The sequence below is a fragment of the Zootoca vivipara genome, chromosome 1 (genome assembly GCF_965207765.1).
Source record: "Zootoca vivipara chromosome 1, rZooViv2.hap1.1, whole genome shotgun sequence".
NCBI lineage: Eukaryota > Metazoa > Chordata > Lepidosauria > Squamata > Lacertidae > Zootoca > Zootoca vivipara.
In genome coordinates, this window is record NC_142582.1 from 89,638,051 (window position 1) to 89,661,750 (window position 23,700).

Genomic DNA, 23,700 nt, shown 5'->3' on the forward strand with positions numbered 1-23,700 from the left:
TATAATCTCTCTGCCCTTAAAGCAGCAGCTAATACTGGGTTGGGGCAGGAAAACACGATGAAGCCTGAGCTCAGGGCAAATTTCATGAGAAATTCCAGCAGGAATTCTTTCTGACCAGAGTTGCATTAGAACCTGGTGTCTAGTTTCTCTAGTCTCATTTTTTTTCTGCTGTGTTTCCATTGTGTTCAGGTTAAGAAAAGGCTGTGGTGCTGGATGCAACAGTGGGGGGAACATCGAAGACTCAGATGCTGGAGGCGCAGCATCTTGCACAAGTAACAGTGCAATTGCCAATGACTCTCAAAGCAGCGTATCTCAAGGAGGAGGAAATGTCACAGTAGGACAAGCCCCTGGAACAGGACTGCATCCTCCTGTTCCGCCTCACCCTGCCACTCTAGGTAAAGCTGAGCCAGAGCACGAGAGTGTACATTTAAGTGCCTTAGCGCTTTTGTCATGCTGTGGAAGGAAGCAGCGGAGAGAGATACACACTCATCCTATATAATAAAGTCCAAGTGTCTCTGCGTCCAGTCCCTGTGTCTGTGGGTTTGCGCTACAGCGCATGTGCCCCAAGGGCAGCCGTTGGGACTTGGAGTGCAGAGACACAAGGCATTCGGCTCCCTCCCTCCCTCAGTTCAGTCAATCAGTCAGTCCGTCAGTGCTTGAGAGTCGTGTGTTGTTCGTTGGCGGCGGCGGCGGAGCAGGACGGGACGGTCTGCTCTGGCCCGTTGGTCGGTCAGTGTTGGGTGGAGGGTCCCGTCTGCCTCGCCTGCTCTCTCTGGAATGTACTGGGGGGCGGCTGCCGAGTGGGAGCGAGGACTCTATGGGCGCAGGCAGCGCTGCTGCTGCCGCTGAGGAGAGGTGAGAAGGAGGGAAGCCGCGGCGCTGGCGGGCGGGTTAGGGGGTGGGGGTGGGTTGGCTGTGGTGGGTGTGTTAAAAGCCAGTGAGGGGATGAAGAGAGGCCAAAGAAGTGCCAGGGCTTTGGGGAGGGAACGTGCGCGTGCGTCTGCCCGACCCTCCCGCGCGAGCCAGCAAGCAACAGGTGCGTGTGCGCGGCTCCGCTCATGAGGGTTTTTACAAATGTTTGACAACATATGCTCTAGCGCCCGTTTATTTAACGGGCTCAATGACACTAGTTTTCCATAAGGATCAGCATACAGAAAATCCTGAAGTTCTATAACCAGTTATTGACCAGGCATATCAGAAAACAGTTTAATTTCCTGCGCCAAACCTCAAATAGCAGCTTGATGGTAGGCAAACAAAAAACAAAACAAAAACCCATCTTATACAGCATTTGCCCAGTGAAGGACTTGAGGCTGTTACACATCTTATGGTGTAACAGTGTGGTGTAGTGGTTAAGAGCGGTAGACTCGTAATCTGGTGAACCGGGTTCGTGTCTCCGTTCCTCCACATGCAGCTGCTGGGTGACCTTGGGCTAGTCACACTTCTTTGAAGTCTCTCAGCCCCACCCACCTCACAGGGTGTCTGTTGTGGGGGAGGAGGGGAAAGGAGAATGTTAGCCGTTTTGGGACACCTTTGGGCAGTGATAAAGCGGGATATCAAATCCAAACTCCTCCTCCTCTTCTTCTTCTTCTGCCTGCCAGAACAAGGCCATTTTAAATTGCTCCATATGGCTGCTTTAAGTGCCCACTATGAGCTCTGTGAATGCAGCAGCTCAGCACATGGGCCAGGCAGTTTTGACAGTGTTATGTTTCAAACGGAACTCAAATCTGTGGTGGTATGAAAAAGCACTGCCCAGTTCAGCTAATGTGCCTCTGCGCAAAAATAGCTGATGACATGGTAAGACGAGGCAACTGAACGAAGACAAGAGGAGAAATGTAACAGTTCATTTTAAAACATGTAGAAATAGATGGTATTTATCATTTATCAGGTATGTTTTACACCTGTGTAAGTTGTACTTACAACAGGCACTGGAACAGATTATGAATTTGAATTATTTGACAATTATTGAAACCTTGTGGAGCTTTTCTAATTTGCTGATCAATTTTAAATCAAGAAAGAACTGGTATATTAAAGGCTTAAAATAAAGCTGTAAGATATCAAAGACTTGCACTTACCCTTTGCTCTCACGGTCCTTTATTTCCTTATTAGGCACCAGTCATAGTGCTCATTCTGTGCAGTCCAGCCTTGTCAGACACTCTCCTGCTCGTGCCTCAGTTGCCAGCCAGTCGTCGTATTGCTACAGCAGTCGTCATTCATCCCTGCGCACGTCCACTACTGGCTTTGTGCCTTGCCGACGCTCCTCCACCAGCCAGATCTCCCTTCGAAATCTTCCATCGTCCATCCAGTCGCGTCTGTCCATGGTGAACCAAATGGACCCCCCAAGCCAGACAGGTGTTGTCAGCATGCAACATGGCCTACCTTCCTCAAGCAGCTCCAGCCAAAGTATCCCTGCCTGCAAGCAGCATGCCCTCGTTGGATTTCTAGGGACAGAGGGAATGAGTAATGTCACTGATGCACAGCCAGGCACACACGTCAGCCCTGTCAACCAGACACAAACCAAAAGGGAGGATGTTAGATATAGAATTCAGGTAAATCAACTTGAGGAGGAGGAGGAGGAGGAGTAATAACATTTGTTATTGTTTATTTATTTTATTATTTGTACTCCACAAATCTGGTTAGGTTTCCCCAGCCACTCTGGGCTGCTTCCAGCAGAATATAAATACATAATAAAATAAATCTGATTCCCTGTCTTCTTTAAATTTTTTAGAATCACTAGACAGTGAGTGGTAAGTTAGTTTTTGACCTCTTGTGTAATGCAATGCTCTAGGGCAGGCACCCCCAAACTTCGACCCTCCAGATGTTTTGGACTACAATTCCTATCTTCCCTGACCACTGGTCCTGTTAGCTAGGGATCATGGGAGTTGTAGGCCAAAACATCTGGAGGGCCGCAGTTTGGGGATGCCTGCTCTAGAGAATGGAGCTGAGGTTCTTATGGTAAAGTATCTGTAGAGATGATACATTTTCTACTACTTACAAATACCTGCAGGCTCCAGACCAGGCATCCCCAAACTTCAGCCCTCCAGATGTTTTGGACTACAATTCCTATCTTCCCTGACCACTGGTCCTGTTAGCTAGAGATCATGGGAGTTGTAGGCCAAAACTTCTGGAGGGCCGCAGTTTGGGGATGCCTGCTCCAGACCAAGAAAGATGAAAAGGTTTGAAAGAAGCAAGCGACTTGGCATGTTTCCAACACAGCTTTTGAGCTTTAAGGCTGCCTTATGATGATTGCCATTCTTTTCCGCATAACCCTATGTCGACTAGTAACCTTAACTGATCAGTCTGTGGTTCACAAATCCTTCAAAGCATTAGCTGGCCTTCCCGTACTATAGGCACAGCGTAGGAGATTAGGAATGTGTTCCTGTTTTATTCTATGTACCAAAGCTTATAAGATGAAGAGATTTGCATGCCTAGTATTAACTAGTATTGGTAACAAAATTTGGAAGATGGGGAAAATGGGTTTACAATGGGGGAATATTAAATTATGCAACCCCTCCCCTGTGTACTGAAGTGATACAGTCCCAGTACAATATCCTTTTTCCAATAGCAGAAGTGAGAATTTAATTTCTAGTTAAACAGATTATTCCTAAATATTTTAAACTCTTTCTGTTGCAGATAATGGATCCCAGCCAGGTATTGGAAGGGATCAACTTGTCCAAAAGAAAGGAACTGCAGTGGCCAGATGAGACGATACGGTTAAAAGCTGGAAGAAACAGCTGGAAAGACTGGAGTCCTCAGGAAGGCATGGAAGGCCATGTAAGTAGCTCTCTGCAGTGGATTTTTGGGATTGGAATATTTATTCTAACAGTCCCATTGAACATATGGCACAGGACTATGTATACTTCATGTTTCAGAATCATTTTGAGCACTAGGAAAAGCTCAGTTTTGCAGCCTGTAAGTTATGCTACATATATGGTGATTTTCATAACCACCATATTATATACCTTTCAGAAAGTATATAGAAAATGGAACTCATGCATGCAATAAGTTACAGCAGTCTTGCTAACCTGACACCCATGAGTGCTGCATTGTCTGCAGAGGCTTTCATTGGTGTCCCTTGGCAGGTTTCCCAGACTCTGAGCTTTCAGGTAAAAAAAGAAGTAAACTCTAGCCCTCCTTGAAAGAAAGTTATGAGGCAAAATGTGGAGGTTACGTTTAAGTGATTTCTGTGAAATGCGAGTATGAGATCTGGCCACATTGTATATTTTTCCTGGTACTGAGGAATACTCCATCCATATTGTTATTAGATGGTAACAGCATCAGACTGTGTGTGTGTGTGTGTGTGTGTGTGTGTGAGAGAGAGAGAGAGAGAGAGAGAGAGAGAGAGAGAGAGAGAGAGAGAGAGAGAGAGAGAGAGATCAGTATTGTGTACTCTCCACAATTGGGACATAATGGGAAGCGATAAGGTTTTCAGGAGTGGATGTCTCTTTGAAATATGCTCCCTTGTCCCAAAAAATTGGTTTAGAGATGGGATTGTTTACATTTCTTTTCTTTCTACACCTCTCCTCTTTCAGTTCTTCATGCCTCTTCTAGTGGTTGTTACACTATAAACTACTGGTCTACCACTATGAGAAGGAAAGACACCAGTGTGCGCTCTGTTCAACTGATAGATATTGAGCAGTCTTTGAGATGGGGCAGACACGTCTGATGGGCAAGACATGGAAGCGTAACCTTGTTTCCCCACCAATTAGGGAGAAGATGATAATCCAGTTTGGGTCATTGCCTTGTCTCCATAGTCTTTCAGAATGAGGAAAGTTACACTTGTTTGTGCTATCTAAGTTTTCTGTGCTTGACCTTCCTCCAGGTGATTCACCGTTGGGTGCCTTGCAGCAGAGATCCAGGAAGTAGATCTCACATAGACAAAACCATCCTGTTGGTCCTGATTGAAGACAAATACGTTCCTGTGATTGAAACTGGAGTCCTGGAACTTGGGGCTGAAGTGTGAGCTGCTTGGACAGTTTAGCTGCTTCTTGTCCCTCCACAAGGTTTAGAAATGAGGTTGGGTTCTCAGGAGGATGCTCCTCATGCCTCAAGTAATAGAAAAAGACTTGAAATCAAAGTGGTTGTGTGTCAATCTCTGGCCCAAAAATAAATAAGGGGCGTTGCTTTTATTTTTATTTTTCAAGTTAGCTACTGAGGAAAACATTTTGCATGAAGGGTAATGTTTTGTTTTATACTTCATTTTATGCATTACAGTGCTTTAAAGGAACCCCACATTTTCCAGTTTTAAAATAGGAACATCTCGTTTTTCTAATCGTTCTGCCAAAAATGGCCATGTTTTGTCATAGTAATGTGGACTCCATTAATCTTTTCTTTTCTTAAAAAACAACCGAGTAGCGTATAAATCTTGAGTTCAGTGTAAAGCAGATTGGTGGGTTTATTCTTGGCAAGAGTGACCAGACTTAAAAGATTCTTATTTCTTGTGAGTGAAACGTTTCAGTGAGAAAACTGCACTATTTTTTTTTTATGGCAATGCACTAAAAAAAAGGGTCTGAGGTTGCTCAGAACATTTATTTATATATGTATGTATAAATATATAAAAAGAAACAAATACCATTATTTAAATTGCCTTTGGGATTAACCCCCTCCCGCTCCATGTTCAAACTGGTGGTAGGACCTGTGCCATTGATCTGTTTTGTTTTTTTTGGCTTAATATACTAGATTGTGCATCAGTACATTCATACTGTCCTATTCACAATATATGGCGGAGTACAAATAATTGCGGAATAGCATGCCAGACGTGCCACTCTGGGTGAAACCAATGGATGGCGCAAATGTGCAGTATTTTCACCTTGTTATGAAGGGCCCAATCACACACTACTGTGCATATTCTGTCTCTACCTTTTGCTGCTTTCCAGCTCAGAGCCAACTAAAAGATGCTATTGGCATCCTTTGGAATAAATTTTTTACTTTTTCAAGGGAAATTGTATGAGACCCAGTGTTTTAAATGGGATAGTGGTTTTCTATGTGCATTTGGACTTCTTCCTATATTCAGTCTGGTGAAGCAGCTGGAGGGTTGTTGTTGCTGTTGTTGTTGTTTTTAATTCAAGGAAAATTACAGGAGGCACAGCCTGACTGTCGTATCATTTGTACCATTTCGCCTTTTAGCTCCCTTTAGTCATTCTTTTCTGTGACTTGAATTTTATTTTCAGTGATTATATATTCTATAATAACTGTACTTTGAGTATAACTGTGAAATTGAATTATGTTGCATATCTTAGGTTTTACTGTGTGTTTAGGTTTGTTTGGTTTTTTTCCAGCGTGTGTGTGTTTTCAGGGAAACAATTTACTCAAATTACATTGGGACGAGGAGAGGAAGCCGCAGCTTCTTAATGTGCTACTATTCTGTGTCTTGCCCCAAGCAGTCATGAGAAGTTGTGTTATGTAGGGATTGTTTCCTGTGTGCGATCTGGAACTCTGCAGGGCTCGATAGGAAACGCAACACAGTCTGCAGCTGTAGCTTTTAGAAGCAGCCATCTTTTTTATTCTCTGGAACTTTCCAAGTATTGCCTCAGTTTAAAAGCTTTATGGGTGATCTTGCAAGGGAGTAAAATTAAAAGTAAAATTAAAAGCATTATACACCTAATGAAAGAGTTGAAGTACTTGTGACCTAATGTGTAGTAATGTCCAAATGCAACTTGCCCTATGCCATGAACTATGCAAAGGGTCAATGCAATGTTGTTTCTAGTAAACTTAGGTCACACCTTAGATAAGGTCACACACTGAGCAAAGTTTTTCATTTTCCAATAATGTGAATTTCACTGCATGTTTCTCATGCATGTGAAATCACAGGCTTAACTTTGGGAGCAGGAGGTAGAACATGAATGTAAGAAAACTATTGAAAAGAATTTGCTATTCTGGCCTGGGGCTACAGCCTGTTTTCATTCATTATCGCACGAGTGTCTGACTGTCTTCAGATTAGCACCTGGCTATGTTGGCATTTTCATCATTTTATAGGCATGAGAGAAACCAGCCTGTATGTTGACAGGACATTCTTGTATTCCTTCTCAATTGAAACTTTTAAATTTCATTTATCACTCCTATCTTGAGTTTCCCAAGACTGGTAAATGATGGACAACCAATCATTTAAAAAAACAACAACAACCCAGTGATCTCACACACTATAACATCCATCAGTAAAAGTGTTCTTTTTTAAAAAAAATTAAAATTAAAATGTCAATTTGACTAAGGCCAGTGATTGAGTACATTATGACAGGTTGTCTGTGCTAGATTTTTCTGAGGAAAAAAATTCTGCTTTCCCATTTTTAACATGCAGCTGGTGACAAGTACCCTACAAATCTGCAACTTAGAATATTGCACTCTGGTTGCACTTGATCCAAGACTAGATATATATAAAGATATGGTAATTTTAAGGCTTCTGATGTGTTCATATATAGATCCTTTTGTAATTTGGTACGTTCAGTTATTGAACACAAGTCCCTAGTATGCAAGTCATTAGCTCAATGTGGTTCCAGTTGCATTAGGTAGAAATCTCATGCAGTTAGCAGTGAAAATATCACAAAAAGTACAGTTTCACCCTCAGGTTTTTTAGGTTGCCCATATTCCATTAATTGGGAATAGCGCTCTGGCTTTCTAGGTTCTTAAAGTATGGTCACCCACTTAATACATAGGGAATTTCTATCCAAAACCCACCTGCTTTTCTCTTTAAGCACTACATTAGGTGGGTTTGTTGACCAAAAAGTAAAATTCAACACAGCCTTCATTATATGGAGGCATGATATAATCCAACATTTTCATGGATTATAACCTTTCCAGGAAAATGTGCAATTTTTTGAATAATAATAACAAAACCTTAGCACTTTTCTAAACTCTGCTTTTCAGTACCTGGCAATATTGTAAGTAGCTGGTAATCTGCTGGATTAATTTTTCTCTGTGCTTAGACTAGCTTCTGCGGATAGAAATCTAGAAAGTTTGTGAAAATTAGTTTTTCTACAGGTGATATTTATAAATGTATAACGACTACCCGACCTGGGGGGAATCATTAAACATAGAAGCATGCTTAACTTCCCAGTTGATGCACTGGGAAAATAAAGCAAAGCCTTTTCTTACCTCATTTTGAAATGCTTTGGTTTTTTTCTAAAGTACACAATCCTACTCATATCTGATATTGCGGTAGTGAATTGTAGACTTTTTTTGGTAAACCAGAAAATGCAAGGAAGTTTTTAACTGAAGTGTTGCTGTTTTTCATTAAAAAAAAAAAATCTCTTAAGAGGAGCATCTGACATGTTTCTGATTTCAATTCTGTCATGACTTTACCTCCCTGTCTTGTTATTTGGGAGCTGACAGTGACAGAAATGTACGAAAATGATGGCCAGGTGTACACTCTGAATGGTATGGCAAGAAGCCCTTAAACTTTGCTTTGGGACAAAATGTTAGGAAAGCAGGCATTGAAATGAATTATTGCGAGTTCAAATAGCCCAGTAATGTCAGTCTTCTTGTTAAAAGCCCTTTAAAAAAAAGTAATACCTTAACTAAATGAAGTGGTATAAATGGAAGACCCTTTCAAAGCTTATAGAAACACTTCATATTAGGTATGGGGTTAAGCCACCATGGTATTATATACCTAATTTTATTAAGGGATTTTCTTTTACCTATTATATAGGTTTCTACTTGTCTGGCCTTACTTGGTGTTTAAAAACATGATGCCCTTTGCTTTGTGATGCTAGACAGTGTAAGAAATTATAGCAGTATTTAATATGTGCCTTAGTAAAATGATGGTGGGTACATAACACCTTGGTGGGAACTACAGACCTTGACTAGTTTTCACCCAGATTTGTTTAAAATGCTATTTTTAAGATGGCTGCTCCAGAAGGCTTCAGGGGGTGTAATGCAAATACTTTCTTTTTTTAAAAAAACAACAACAACCCTGCCATTGACTATTGACTGTGTATACACACAGCCCTGTACAGTCGCTCGCTTATGACTTCGACAGATGGAATCTCATAGCTTGAAGGTCAAACTTGTTAGCATCCTTATGAAACTTAGCCTGACAATGAACTGCAGGAGTGGGAAAAATAGAGCAAGCAAGTAAACTGAGTTTGAAACAGGATGTGGAATATATACCTTGCATCTACCAGCATATGGAGATCTTACCAGGGATAGGGGCATGTGTACTTGGTGTGTGTGTGTGTGTGTGTGTGTGTGTCTGCGTGTGTGTGCTGTTGGAAACAGCCTGTAAATATTGTAGCTGTTTAAAACTGGGGAAAGCTGGGGGGGGGGCGCGCGCGTTGTTTTCAACATGCATTGAAAAGAACAGTATTGACAGTGGATAGAAACACTGAAATTAAAAAAAAAAATCTTTTTCCCTCTTGTTGTCCTTGGTTTTGTTTTCTTTTTTACCTTTTGGTTTCTCACATCTGCTGCTTTTGTAGAAGCACAACACACGTTTTTCACACTTTACTTGTGAAGAGTAATGTCAAAAAAATTGATGGTCGCCTCTTGATGCGTGAAAGGAGATGGTGACTTATTGTATGGCCACTGGCTCTGCTTGGTGCAGACTTCAGGGTTGAAGTCCAGAGCCCCGCAATCCAGAGGGATCTGAAATGTCACAAGAGAGCAACTGGCGGCTGATAGGGTGAGGGGTGGGCAAGGTGTAGCGCCCTGCTATGAAGTTAAGCACTACACCACCCAAGCTCCAGTCACTTGTGAACTTCCTTTCCTACACTGGACCCTGTAGGAATGGCATTCGCAGGGTGTGGGGCATTCTCTCCCCCCCCCCCTGGGCAGCATAAGACACACCACAGTGTGTCTCTAGCCACCGTGCCCTCTCTTTGACTTCTTTGTCTCCTCGGCAGCGTGCCGTGCCCTCTCTCTGACTTTCGCCTCCTTTGCAAAAGGGTTGCTCAACTTCCTCTTTGATGGGAACATGACGTGGTGGAACAGGCAGCGCAAGTCACAGGGCAACACCCAGAAGGCTTGGGATTGGAGGAGGACAAAGGGCAGTAGTCCTGAATGTATCTGGATGGTTTTGCCTATCTTGCTAATAAAAAGAGCTCTGCGAAGCTCCTGAGTGTGGTTCGCACAGCCCACCTGCATCAGCAACTCCTGTCTCGTCTCAAAACCTTCAGGACTCAGAGGCATTATTGGGGGGGGGAATGGTGGGTAATCAGCCTCAGCCGGTACTTTGCTTTGTAGCTCTGTTCCCCAAAGCTTTTGTTTATTGTAAAAAGCAAGCAGGCTGGGCAGTCGAATGAATGTTCCAGCCACACAAAAGGGTTAAAGGGAAAAGGTGGGGGAGCATTTAGGGAACAGCACAGGGTGGCCAACGCAGCAAGGAAGAGAGTGACCACCACTGTGTTGGAGGCCTCACCAGAGGCAGATTTAGGGGAGCACAACCGGTTCAGTTACACTGGACGCCAAACCCTTGAGGGTGCCCTAGGGGCACTGAATTTTGGCATCACACAAGGTGCCGCTGAAATTTGAGGTGGGGAATCAGGTGGAGAAGCTTTAGATTTCCACTTCTTGCTCAAACTCCAGCTTCCATCAGCTCCTACAGCATGGCCCCAATCGCCAGGATCACTGGGAGTTGTCCTCCAACAGCAACCAGAGGCCCATAGCTGCTCCTTCTGTGGCCGACATCATATAAATAGTTACATTGCCTATAACAACATTATGCGATCACTGCCAATTTATTTATTTATTTATTTGTCATAATTGATTAACTTTATATACCACCCTATATCTGCAGGTCTCGGGGCAGTTCACAAGATATAATTACAATATGAAAACACATAATACACAGTGTATTTATTCAAGTCTAATGTGCCATTGAATCTAATGCACATCTCAAATTTCAGAACCTTGAAACCAAAAATGTAATGGTGAATATAATAATAATAATAATAATAATAATAATAATAATAATAATAATAATAATAATAATAATTTATTTTTTATTTATACCCCACCTATCTGGCTGGGTTTCCCCAGCCACTCTGGGCGGCTTCCAACAGAAAAATAAAACACAGTAATCTATTAAACATTAAAAGCCTCCCTAAACAGGGCTACCTTCAGATGTCTTCTAAAGGTCTGGTAGTTGTTTTCCTTTTTGACATCTGTTGGGAGGGCATTCCACAGGGCAGGCGCCACCACCGAGAAGGCCCTCTGCCTAGTTCCCTGCAACTTTGGCTTCTCGCAACGAGGGAACCGCCAGAAGGCCCTCGGTGCTGGACCTCAGTGTCCGGGCAGAATGAAGGACGCTCCTTCAGGTATACTGGACCGAGGCCATTTAGGGCTTTAAAGGTCAGCACCTTTAAAGGTGCCATCAAATGTGCCATCAAATCTAATGCACATCTTAATTTTTGCAATGTAATTTGGCCAAAAAAGGTGAGCATTAGATTTGAGTAAATGCGGTAATGAAAACAGAAATAGCCGAATAACATCCCCCTTGAAAAAACATATAAAAAGGTTTTAAACTATTTTAAAAAATTAAAAAACACAAAACCACAGTACAAATTCAGTTCTGTACTGAAAGTACAAGTCAACTTCTAAAAACCAAATTGGTGTGATTGATCATAACCATAGCACAAATTTTTCAGCTATAATTTCTACCAGATCACATTCACATTCCCCTTGTTTTTTGAACCAGAAACATTTCTAGAGGAAACTGCTGGGCTAGTGCAGGGCTATAATAAATATTCATAGGTTTCTCTCACCAAGTAAGACCACTGGTCCATCTTGACCAATACTGTCTACTCTGGCCATGCAGGACCTTGGACAGAAAATCTTTCTACAGCAGCTACCTGTGGACCTTGCCTCTAGAGATAATGTACTGGATCTGGAATCTTCAGCAAGCAACCTTATGAGGTATGGCTGAACAATGAATCGTTACATTTAAAGTCTTTCAAAGCATTACATGTTCATTATTTGATTAATGTAAACACTGGCCTGTGAGCGCTCCAGTTGGAGAACAGCCTTTACCAAAGGTGTCATGGGCTTTGAAGACACTCGAACTCGGAACGCAAGGGAGAAACGTGCTAAGAGGAAGGCACGCTTGGCAAATCCACACCGTGATCAACTCCCGCCCGGAAACCAATGTCCCCACTGTGGAAGGACGTGTGGATCCAGAATTGGCCTCCACAGTCACTTACGAACTCATTGTTAAAACCGTATTTATGGAAGACAATCTTGCTCGGCTACGAGTGATCGCCAAAGAAGAAGAATGTCTCTTCTGTTATGGGTAATACCTTCTTGCAAGGGGAAGGAGGGAGTGTTGAAGGTAAAAAAATCAACATCTGTTGCTGCCTGTGTGAATTTTGGCTGAAATAAGAATTCCGTGTTCACTCCCTTACCTGCTAACTAGATAGAAAGTTGAGCTCAGCGTTGTCATTACTGTAGAGATGCTACTGAAAGCCATGAGACATAATGAAGTCTCCCCGGGGACAATGTTTATAGAGAATAACAGCAAAGTGCAAAGCCCTTGGCAACCCTAAATAAGACGAAGAGCACAAGTAATTGATGAGTAGGAAGAGAACCAGTTTGAGAACAGAATAACAGAACTTGGCAAAAAGGGAGTGAAGCAGGAGTGATAAATTCTATCAAAGGTACAGAGGAGGAAGGCTGAGTGGATTTGGGAGTGAGGAAGGCATGAGTGATTTTCATGAGGACAGTTTCAGTGGAGTGTACAGTAGTATCAAAAGCAGAACTGTGGGAGAAGTTCCTGCAAGACCTAAGCTTGTCATAGATATGAGCTTTTGTGTGCATGCATACTTCTTCAGATACACTGAAACAGAAGTCACCAGACCCTTATGTATAGTCAGAGGGTGGCGAGGGGTATTACTCAGAAGGGTGGTGGGAATGGGTGATTGGCTGATAGGAGTGGTAAACCTGTTGATGACTGTTAACGACTGTTAACGACTGCAATTGGTCTTGCAGGAAAAATTGCAACTTATTACCAAGCTTAAAACCATGGAGAGACCTGGTCTGAATAAGGACATTGGATTCTTATCTTTCTTATGCCATCTCACCCCTTGCTTTTTCCTGCAAGACCAATTGCAGTCGTTAATAGTCGTTAACAGTCATCAACAGGTTTACCACTCCTATCAGCCATTCACCCATTCCCACCACCCTTCTGAGCATGGTTAGTAAGCTCCCTTCTCCCTCTCCAACCAGCCCCAATTTCCCTTCTACTCTGTGTTCAGTGCTCTCCCCCCTGCCCAATTTCCTGTCTATTCTTTATGCCATTGATAGCCACCTCCTCCATGAAGTTGCTTAATCCACTTTTAAACCCACCCATTTTGATGGCCATCACTGCCCCTTAAGAAAGCAAGTTCGCCATGCACTGTAGTTGTGGAGAAGTACTTCCTTTTCTCCTGAATCTTCCAACATTTAGCTTCATCGGATGTTCATACGTTCTGCTGTTAAGATGAGTGTGTCCCAGCTTGGTATTTATTTTATTTAAAATATATCCTGCCTTTCTAGAGTCCAGGTGGTTTATTTATTGAGCAGGTGCAATGTCACATGAATAGCACTCTTTATTTATGTGAATTGCGGAGATAAAAATGAACCAGGCTATAAGTCATTTGCCACAAGCAATGTCAAAAATACAGCTTCACACTAACATGATTTTGCTCTTCCCACCTGCCAGTATACATAATTTCATGCCGAGGAAGCAGCGTTCTGCTGAATTAGGGGGAATGGGAGCCTTCATCAGTTCTTGCTGACATTTTTAGCACGGATTTGTCTGCCTAATCCTAGTGTTGATACACACACACACACACACACACACACACACACACACACACAATCTGAGTTAAATGCAAAACCTGTTAGAAACAGGAAAATATCCAAAAAGTAATAAAGACAATTACATTTATTTTTCAAAATAGCCTCATGTATTTCAACCTGGTTCTTTTTTTTTTTATAAAAATGATTAGAATTACTAATACATTTTTTGATGGGGGGGGGGAGCTGTTAAGTTCAAAACACACTGGATCATTTTGAAAATAAAACTGGTTGCCTACACACATTCAGGTACAGTACTGTAATTTTCTTCTTCTTCGGATGTTGTTTCTGGAATGAATCTAAAACGCCCAGCAGGTGGCGGCAGCAATACAATCCTGCAAATGTAAACTAATGCTGGAATTCAAGGCAGGCTTTGATTGGGAACAGTTGTGAGGCACTGTTTAATTTTGTTGAGCATAGTTCTATCCCGCTTTCCTACTGGGGTCCTCAAAGCAGCTGGAAACCTAGTCAACAAAGGGCTGCATCTAAGAACTCCAGGTTTGTAAACCGAAAACAACCAGCAGCCCCCCCAGGAAAAGGAACTAACAGCCCAACGTTCTTCCCCATGGGGCAGTCGATGTACTTTGGCTCTCTGGGGCTCGGAGGGGGGGGGGGGAGGATAATCTGACTGGAGCAGTTCCTAGGCTAGGGTCATCTCTAACTGCCTGGCTCCTCTTCTTTGCCACAGGGCAATTGCTGCAAGGTGACTGGAGAGAATTGGGGAGGGGGAGGGCAGCCCAACTAGAGGAGGCCTCAGTGGTGCCTGGGCTCTCTTAGGAGAGGAAGCTACACTGAAGGTTTCTTTGAGAGTAAAGTATTGCCAGGATCTTCTTGAAGATGAGGCATAAATATCTGGCTGTTTGTCTTGGTCTCCTGCTCAGGTGGGGCAGTTCTGGACCCTTCAGAGGAGCCTACGGGGCCTGTGCTTCCCTCCACCTCCTCTCTCTGCGGTGTCCGTTCCCCACTGCTTTGTCTAATTTTGCCTCCGTTCAGTTAGAGCTCCTGCTTATAAATGGCCTTGGCTTCCCGCTCCAAAAAAGTTCCCTTTGATTTTGAATGTTTTGCATTAACATTTCTTTTGTTAATAACTTGCATGCAAAGATCCTCCCCCCCTTCTCCCTGTGCCAGACCTTTTTAACTACTGCCGTTCTGTTTTGAAAGCATCCAGATGTGTGTGTGTGTGTGTGGTTTATATATATATATACAGTGGTACCTCGGTTTATGAACACAATTGGTTCCGGAAGTCTGTTCATAAACTGAAGCGTTCATAAACTGAAGCGAACTTTCCCATTGAAAGTAATGGAAAGTGGATTAATCCGTTCCAGACGGTCCGCAGAGTAACCGTTCATAAACTGAAGCGAACTTTCCCATTGAAAGTAATGGAAAGTGGATTAATCCGTTCCAGACGGGTCCGTGGAGTACTTAAACTGAAGCGTTCATAAACTGAAACATGGGTGTAATTGGTTCCGGAAGTCTGTTCATAAACTGAAGCGTTCATAAACTGAAGCGAACTTTCCCATTAAAAGTAATGGAAAGTGAATTAATCCGTTCCAGATGGGTCCGCGGCGTTCATAAACCGAAAATTCATAAACCGAGGTGTTCATAAACCGAGGTTCCACTATATATATATATATATATATGGAATTATTGTATGACATTTCTCAGGTTTAAAGATTAGACTCTTAACATGAGATGGGTGAATCATGTCTAAGGACTCTCAGCAGCGTAGCGGGAGACTTGGTGTTGCAGCAGAGAAACTTACCTCATGTGGGGAATGAGGGAGGGAAACAGAATCCCAGCTCAAGCTAGCCACTGACATGGCCATTAAATCTTTTTAAATAACATTTCTCTGACTGAAATGATTAGTTCACACTGCACCTCCACTGCACCTGCTCCTTGAATCATATTTTCTTCCCCGCCCCACCACCCCCACCCCCCTAAACCTTTTTTTTATTATTAAGTACTGTACAGTAATTTTCAAGCTGGTATCCACATTTTATGTGGGCTGAGGCAAACGGCTGTGACAATTCTGGTAAAGCGGAGAGAACAGTTTGCTTTTGCACAAGCTTGTTACGCTATTAGTATAAATCCATAATGCAACACAATCTCTGCTTTAAAAGGGCTGCCAAATGGTGACTACCATTTCATCAGGTATTAGCCTACTAGAAAGGATTACTTTCTGCACAAGATGCATGCAGAGCTTGCTTCAGCTATAAAAAAAACTACAGGCTGTATACAGTGGTACCTCAGTTTTCGAGTGTCTCAGAAGCCAAACGTTTGGGTTTTCGAATGCCAAAAACCTAGAAGTAAATGCTTACATTTTCGAACGTGCCTCGGAAGTTGAACGGCTTCCACTGCATCTTTTTCAATTTTACCCCTTGCATTTGCAGACCACCCTTTGTGCCTCAGTTTTTGAATGTTTCAGAAGTCGATCGGTCTTCCAGAATGGATTACGTTCAAAAACCGAGGTACCACTGTACAAAATTAAAGACATTACCTATTTTGTTTTCACCAAACAGTGCCCTAACAGTTCATGATCACAACAAGGTGGTAAAGCAACTTGACTATTCATGGAAGTCGTCCCCATCTTCAGACTTCATCTTCTATATCGGTATTTGTTGGCAGAACTGCCCAGCCTCCCAATTCTTGGTTCTGTGTATTTAAAGTCAACAGTCTTAGAGTTTGTTTGTTTGTTTGTTTGTTTGTTTGTTTTGCAAGCTATTCTCTGGAAAGTTTGTTCATGCAAACTTGTACACTCCTTAAGATACAATAACCAAATTTTGTATGATGGTTCCCAGAATCAAAGAGCTGGTTTTCAGCTTTGTTTGGACATAATTTTAATCAAGATGGCAGATTGAAGTTTTCAAAAGTGCAATTTATTTGGTTTCCAAGAATTCCTAAGCAAAGGCTGATACAAGGCTGCTAGTAAAAAATATGATTTATTGATATACTTCTTGCTAGTTGAATTTTTGCAATGGCATCCAATTCAAAAAAGCTAATATGAACACACAAATCCACGTAAACAGCGATGCAGTGAAAAGTCTATGGAAGGGGGCTCACAAAAAAGTCCCTCTTGATGCTCAGGGAACTCTGCTGAATGGAGCAGGCTGTGGTGCAGGGGATGGAGGGCGAAGGGGAATCCCAGAAAACGGCAGAGACGCTTTCCACGAGCAAACCTAAATGGACATTTCCCCCTGTGGTCTCAAGCTATTTTCTTGTATTTGACCAAGTCTTGTTTGGGGAGCCTTTTTGCTACATATACCCAGGGAGGCAGCTACTGCCTTATAAATTAGACTCGTTTACTGGCAAATAAATTCAGTAGTGAACAGGGATCGTCCAAGACATTTTGCTGCCCAGTATAAACACTCTGCCCCTCCCCACATAGTTCCTGTGCAGAAGCCAATCAGACTGGAAGTTGAGACTGACAGATGACTAGACCGTGGCCTCCACTGAAGTAGCAGGTTAGCTTAGAGGGTGCAAGTGGGCAGCGGCAGAGGATGGGGGTTGGTGGGTGCAAGCCACCCCGGGTGCCCGCTGCCTCCCCCCAGCTGTAGGGCGGCTGAGTGGGAGGAGGCAGGCAGACTCCGGAGGCCCCACAGTACGCCCCGCCTCCTTGTCTGGCTGGCTACTATGGTGGTCACTCAGCCGCAGACATGCCGCCCCCTGGTGCTTGCTGCCTGAGGCAATGGCCTCACCCTGTCTCAGAGTGGGCTGGCCCCGTCAGGGACTGTAGCATAGTGCTCTGATTGGCCAGAAGGGAGGAGCAAAGGAGATCGCCATCCTCACCTCACCTCTGGTTTTTCATTGTGTCGCCTTGGTCCCCTCCCCTTCTAAACAGGACCCTGAAGCCATAATCACACACTCCTCTTAGTGCTCTGAGGACATGGCATCCGTCCTTCATTCACCTTGTCATCGAAACCCTCCATTCTTGTATCACGTGACCTTTGCTCCACCACCCTTAGTTATCTGAAGGTCTCTTGAGATGCCAAAAAAATTGCTACCCTTGCTTCCTGTATGCTTGGAATTTCCTCAAAAAAAAATCTGTATGGTACCACCTCTCCTACTTTCCTCAGATCCCTCTCAAACCCCACCTTTTGCATGAAGACTTTGGCTCAACCCCCAAGTTCCCACGCTCTACTGTATCCTAGCCTGAGCACGTAAAACTGAAATAGCCACATATTCCTTCACTGTTTACTCCTGCCTTCACCCATATCCCATGCGTTGTGAATTTAAGACTGTAAGCTCCCCAGGGCAAAGGCCTGTCTTCTGTAGTCTGTTAGGTGCCATGAGCAGTGATTTTTATTCTCTCTTTTGCATTTGTATGACTAGTGGCTGAATATGTAAACAATTTCCTTTAGGAATTTTGGGGGGCGGTCATTTCAAAGAGTTTTTTTTAAAGGGTGTTTAGAAATTGCAAGGGGAGAGCATACTGAGTAACTACATGCAGATTTGTTTAAGGTCGTTTAAAATGACCAAATATAAATAAAAATCACTATTAAAAACCCCAGTGCAGTCCTCGATACATCTGGGGGGCTACCTAAGGCGAGGCATTCCTACCCAGCTCTCCAACCCCAATGTGCAACTGTACAGTGGTACCTCTGGTTACAAACTTAATTCGTTCCGGAGGTCCGTTCTTAACCTGAAACTGTTCTTAACCTGAGGCACCACTTTAGTTAATGGGGCCTCCTGCTGCCGCCTCGCCACCAGAGCACAATTTCTGTTCTCATCCTGAAGCAAAGTTCTTAACCTGAGGTACTACTTCTGGGTTTGCGGGGTCTGTAAGCCGAAGTGTTTGTAAGCCGAGGTGTTTGTAAGCCGAGGAACCACTGTACGTATCTGAGACCTTCGCATTAGTGATGGAAGAAATCAACAACCAGTTCGAAGTATTTCACCCCAGTGTGACACACACTTACTCAAGCCATACTGTGGTTGTGCTAGGACTGAATTGCCAGGTGAAGAAAAACTCTCATTTTAAACCCCGCTGGCATCAGTGGACTGCTGCTGCTAAAATGGCTGCCAGATTAGTCTCTCCCCCCTCCCCAATATGCCTTTTGCTAAAGGTCAGCTACAAGGATTAAAATGTAAAGTGAATTAAGCATAGGAATATAGGTAGACTTTCTCTACTGTAACCAGCCAAGGAAAGACTTCCATGGAGAAACAGGGTTATAATTAACCTTTGTAAAAGCTATTTATTCCTTTCTGGAGACGTGTCACCTTCTGGTGTGTGGAAACCACCTCAGAATTTCACTCCCTTTGACACTTACTAATGTAACCTTATTGGAAGTTTCCAAACAAAATAAAAAAAATTCCTTCAGTAGCACCTTAAAGACCAACTAAGTTTTTATTTTGGTATGAGCTTTCGTGTGCATGCACACTTCATCAGATACCAGTTCCTGTTTCCATCAGTTTCCAGTTCCTGTTGCAAAGCTGGGACATGACATCCCTACGAAATTTGAGGAGAGGGATGTTTGAAACTTGACTCTTTGACAGTTTAGGGGGATTTACTCATTTATTGCTGATGTTCTTTCACTGGAGTGCTATTATCAATAACCAACACTTCTCTCATAGGAAAGAAACGTAATGCAGTGGTCCCTTTCCAGCTACAGTGGTACCTCCAGTTGTGCAAGGGATCCGTTCCGGAGCTCCGGTCGGATCCCAAGGAATTTGCAACCGGAGGTGCCTGTTCTGCGCATGCGCACGAGGCGAAACCCAGAAAAATACTTCCAGAATTGCTGCGTGCGTAATCTGAAGGATACGCAACCAGAGGTGTGCGTATCCAGAGGTACCACTGTATTCTTGTTCTTCAGTAGTGTTACTTATGTATGTAAAAAAAGCTGTAGATCAAGAATGGGAAGCTTGTGGCCCTCCCAGTTGTTGTTGGACCACCAACCCTAGAAAAGTCAAGGGATCTTGTACTTCAGCAACATCCAGAGGGCCAGAGGTTCCTCATCCCTGCTGAAACATAGCTCTTCCATGAACCCGTATCTCCCCATTAGCCATGTAGCAAATGGGAGAGAGTCTCTTTATATTAGGAGCTCAATCCAACCCCCAGAGAACTTTCATCCACACACATCGCTCAACATAGATTCGGAACTAAGGACCTTCCCATTATGTTCCTCAGGAATTTGAATATCCTCCAAGGTTGGCACCGCAGCAATGTGGCTTTCGCAGAGTTTGCTCATTGTTATGCACACACACATAAACCATATTCAGGCGTTATGCATTTTGTATGCAATTTTGCCTAATATAATGGATTTCCCTAGGTTATTTTCACTAATATAATGCCTTTGTCGTGCACTTCACCCTAGTAGATTTATTTTTTGACACATTTTTGTGTGCATGGAGAACTGTATTGCAAAATTCATTTCGAAGGATGGCCATGTTTTGGTTAGTGCATTGTTTGGGGAACAGCAAATTAAGTAGATTTGCCTTTAGATGTGAACTGAACTGAATTCCTGCTCCATCCCCAGCTGCAGGTTCCCCATCTCTGTCCTATATGAGTGGGACAGCCATGCGAGCCAAACCAATGTATCTTGCCCTAAGTGGGAGATTATACTGCACTCTAAACACAGTGCAAATATAAAGGTGCTGAATGATCGCCCACATAAAGCCATTCTGAACCTACATGTCACACAGGGTTGAGATTCGCTGAGTTTCATGACAGCCGGATGTCAATAATGTCAGGAAAATGATGCCTCCTGGGATGCTCCAAGCAAAGTGGGCAAGAGCCAGGTAATTTCAGAATAGTTGGGTAATATTTTGGAGAAACCTATTTTACAGTGAATCCTAATCCAGAAGATATAAATCATTGTCGGAGAATCCGCATCATAAACTGCCTTTAGAGCAAAGCTATATTGAATGTATTCCTGCTCAGCTGTATTGCCTGGCAACAATGCATTTCTTATCCATCCTTTTCTTTTTAAACTAATTTACCTTGCTGTTTTGATAAATACTGAAGTTGAAAGGTGAAAATGATGGCGGCAGTAGTACAATGCAAAACCATGATTTTGTTGTTAAGGTGATTGCAGACAAGTTATTTCCCTTTTTCAAGGCCATGCCCTCTCGGAAACACAATTGCCTCGAGTATTAATCTTACCAAATTATCTTACAATTGGGCACAGACAGGGCCTGAATGCCAATGGAAGGAATGTGTGTAGAGCTCAACAGGTGAAAATCTATTTGCCTGTCTACTAAAGCTGGAGAAAATGACTTTGAGTTCTCAGGTGTTTAACACCCTGCTGAGCAGAAAGGTTGTCATAAATCTTACAAGCCTCTCCCTCATTCTCTGGCAATAAAAGCAAATTAAACATCTAACCATTTTGCTGCCCTTTCATGAGACCTATCTATGCTGCTTTGAGGTGGTTACTCCACTCTGCCTAATGGTAGGGCCAGCCCTGTTATGGAGACGTGCTCAATGGGGATTGCTTTGACTTATGAGTCCTAGTTGCCCACCTCCCATCCTCTGTCCCAGGGACTGTCAACACAGTGCCCTTTTGGATGTTAGATTACATCACACATCATTCCTTCCCATTGGTCATGCTGGCTGGTGCATCAGATGCATCTGAAATGTCCCATGTTGGCAACTCCTGCACTATCCACTACAGAGCCATAGACTTGGAAGGGACTTCAGAGGTAATGTAATTAGCATGTACTATGGCCCTAGCTGTTGAAGAACAGGGTATGTATGCCTTGAGCCTCAAGTCTGGTTCCTGGGAGAAGGACTGAGGCCATCCGCCACACTAGCAGAGGAATTAATGTGAGTCTAGGTGAAAACAACACTCTTGCAGCATCTTAAAGAATAACAAGTTTGTTATGGTCTGCTAGCTTTCATGGGCTGCACAGCTTATGCCATAATCATTTCTATACAGTACTGCTTTATATGTTTAAGAAAAAAATCCCAAAGCAGTTTACAGCACATCAAAACACCAAATAAAATAGGAATAAAACATTACTGAAAAAAGACCAATCTACATTCAAAACAACGAAATTAACAGGAGACGAAAATATTATCTTAAACATTTCAAAAGAAAACATTACAAAAGGAAGTCAACTATAAAATGCACATTTAAAACAGCATAATTAGGAAGAGAATAAGATACTACCATGAGCATTAGAACCAGGGCTGTCATAAGTATATGTGGTGCCGGGGTGCAAAGATCCGCCCAGCACCCCACCTCCCCAGGTTGCCCAGTCCCAGGCGCACAGGAGGGCAGAGCCGGCCGGCTGCTTCAGCGCCTCACTGGCTCAGTCGCCCCTGAACTCGTGGCGTGGAGCCACCTGCAGCAGAAGTGCTCTGACCGACGGGCAGGCTCTTCCCTGGACTCAACTCTCGGGCCCCGGACTCTCAGCCTGGCGTCCCTGAGAGCCCTGCGCCTGGGTGCCCCACACCCCAAGCACCTATGGGTAAGACAGCCCTGATTAGAACGTATCTTCTGCTGTTGCTGCCAATCCCGCCAATGGTTATTCATGGCGGGTGGCAGCTGTGGAAGCTCAGGCTCAATGACCTGGGTCTGCACTAAGAGACAGTAAATATGTTGTTAAATCAGTCACATTTATGGGCTGTCCAGTTCCAGCCCAGTTTAAAGAACTTCAGTTAGATGCAGAGATTGTTTTTAAAATAGTCCAAATAAATAAATTATAAAATTACAGTTCCCAGTTTCCTTGGGGTAAAGGAAACTCTATGGAGTTAAATATTTTGATTGCACATTTTGGAGCCTTTAGTAATTCAAGCTGTAGGTTCTTCTTTAACTCATGCCCTGCGCTTGTCACATCCCTGTTTTCTCAGGGTGGCCAGCTGGAAAACTTGATAAGGCTTCTGCCACCTTTAATAGACGAGTAGAAGGGAGAATTTCAGCAGTTGTAGCTTACATGACAAATTGCCCTTGCTGAAATGCCTTCTCCTACACAGCTAGCAGGACGACTTTTCTAGACTTGGCACAAGATTCTTGTGCGAAAGAGAATGGAAATCAACGCACAAGGTGTGGCAAATCTCTTGCACAATGTCTCAAGATGTATGCACGCACTGTGCAATAGAACAGCAGCACTATCAGAATTGTTGCTCCTTGCGTGCTTCCAGATCCAACTCTCAGTCTTCAGTGTGCAACAAAGCGCAATTTTATGTGTTCTGTTGATTTTCCCCGCAACAGACTAATGCGGCCACTCCTCTGGAAATCTCTGCTAGTGATACGGAGCATTTTATTTTATTGGTACAAGCAGGCCTTGGTGAAAAATAGCTATATAATGTCCAGTTTTGGTTCTGGGGTCTCTTGGAGAGAAAGCAAAGGAAGGATAACATGCCTCTAAGACCCTGAAAACAATTTGATGTTATTGTTCCAAGACTGTGTCCCATTAAGCTGAGAAAAATTGAATGGAACAGATTCTTGTCAAATTAGCAGCTTCCCGACACATTCACTAGCCAAGGCTTTTGGCAAGTTCCAGGCAGGGCAGTTTGGCCATGTGGGTTAAAGACAGATACCAACAAAATTAGCAACTCCATGTGATCGGATAACCCTCTGCCCTTTGAAAGGAAAGGTTTGCCAGAGGGTTCCTATTAAAAGGTTCTTTACATTGGTGTGATTTTTCCCTGTTACGCTATTTGTAACGCATTCCTTATTATTAGCCCCGTGCGCTAGAATTAATACAGTCTGTTTTTGTACCCTTTTAAATTTTCTACAGAAAATAGACATTTGCCTGCCAAAACATTATGCTGCGATAACTAAGCCTAGTTTTTGAGGTGCTAGAGGTGTGTTTGTCTGACATAGATGACCCTTAAGTGCCTATCATGGAATGTCTTCCCGTGTCTGGTAGGTTTGAGGAAAATGACAGCTTCCTTTTTTAAAAATAGGTTTTTCACTTTCATGGTAAAGCAAAACATAACAGCAGCGAGCATGTTATGCATGGACTGCCTCATGTATAATCCAGCAACTAATAATTATTGCAACC

The 23,700-nt window shown here is 43.2% G+C and overlaps 1 protein-coding gene across 3 annotated transcripts in view; it reads left to right on the top strand.

Annotated features, from left to right (window-relative positions):
* PCNX1 (pecanex 1) overlaps positions 1–9,340 on the top strand; it is an 84,115-nt gene extending 74,775 nt beyond the window's left edge. For all 3 annotated transcript variants that reach the window (XM_088669970.1, XM_088669973.1, XM_088669978.1), the window contains 4 exons: positions 190–395; positions 2,107–2,546; positions 3,631–3,771; positions 4,820–9,340. In XM_088669970.1, the coding sequence (XP_088526096.1) occupies positions 190–395; positions 2,107–2,546; positions 3,631–3,771; positions 4,820–4,960 (928 nt within the window). In that variant the 3' untranslated portion in view covers positions 4,961–9,340. The remainder of the gene's footprint in view (positions 1–189; positions 396–2,106; positions 2,547–3,630; positions 3,772–4,819) is intronic.
* The last annotated feature ends 14,360 nt before the right edge of the window (positions 9,341–23,700 follow it).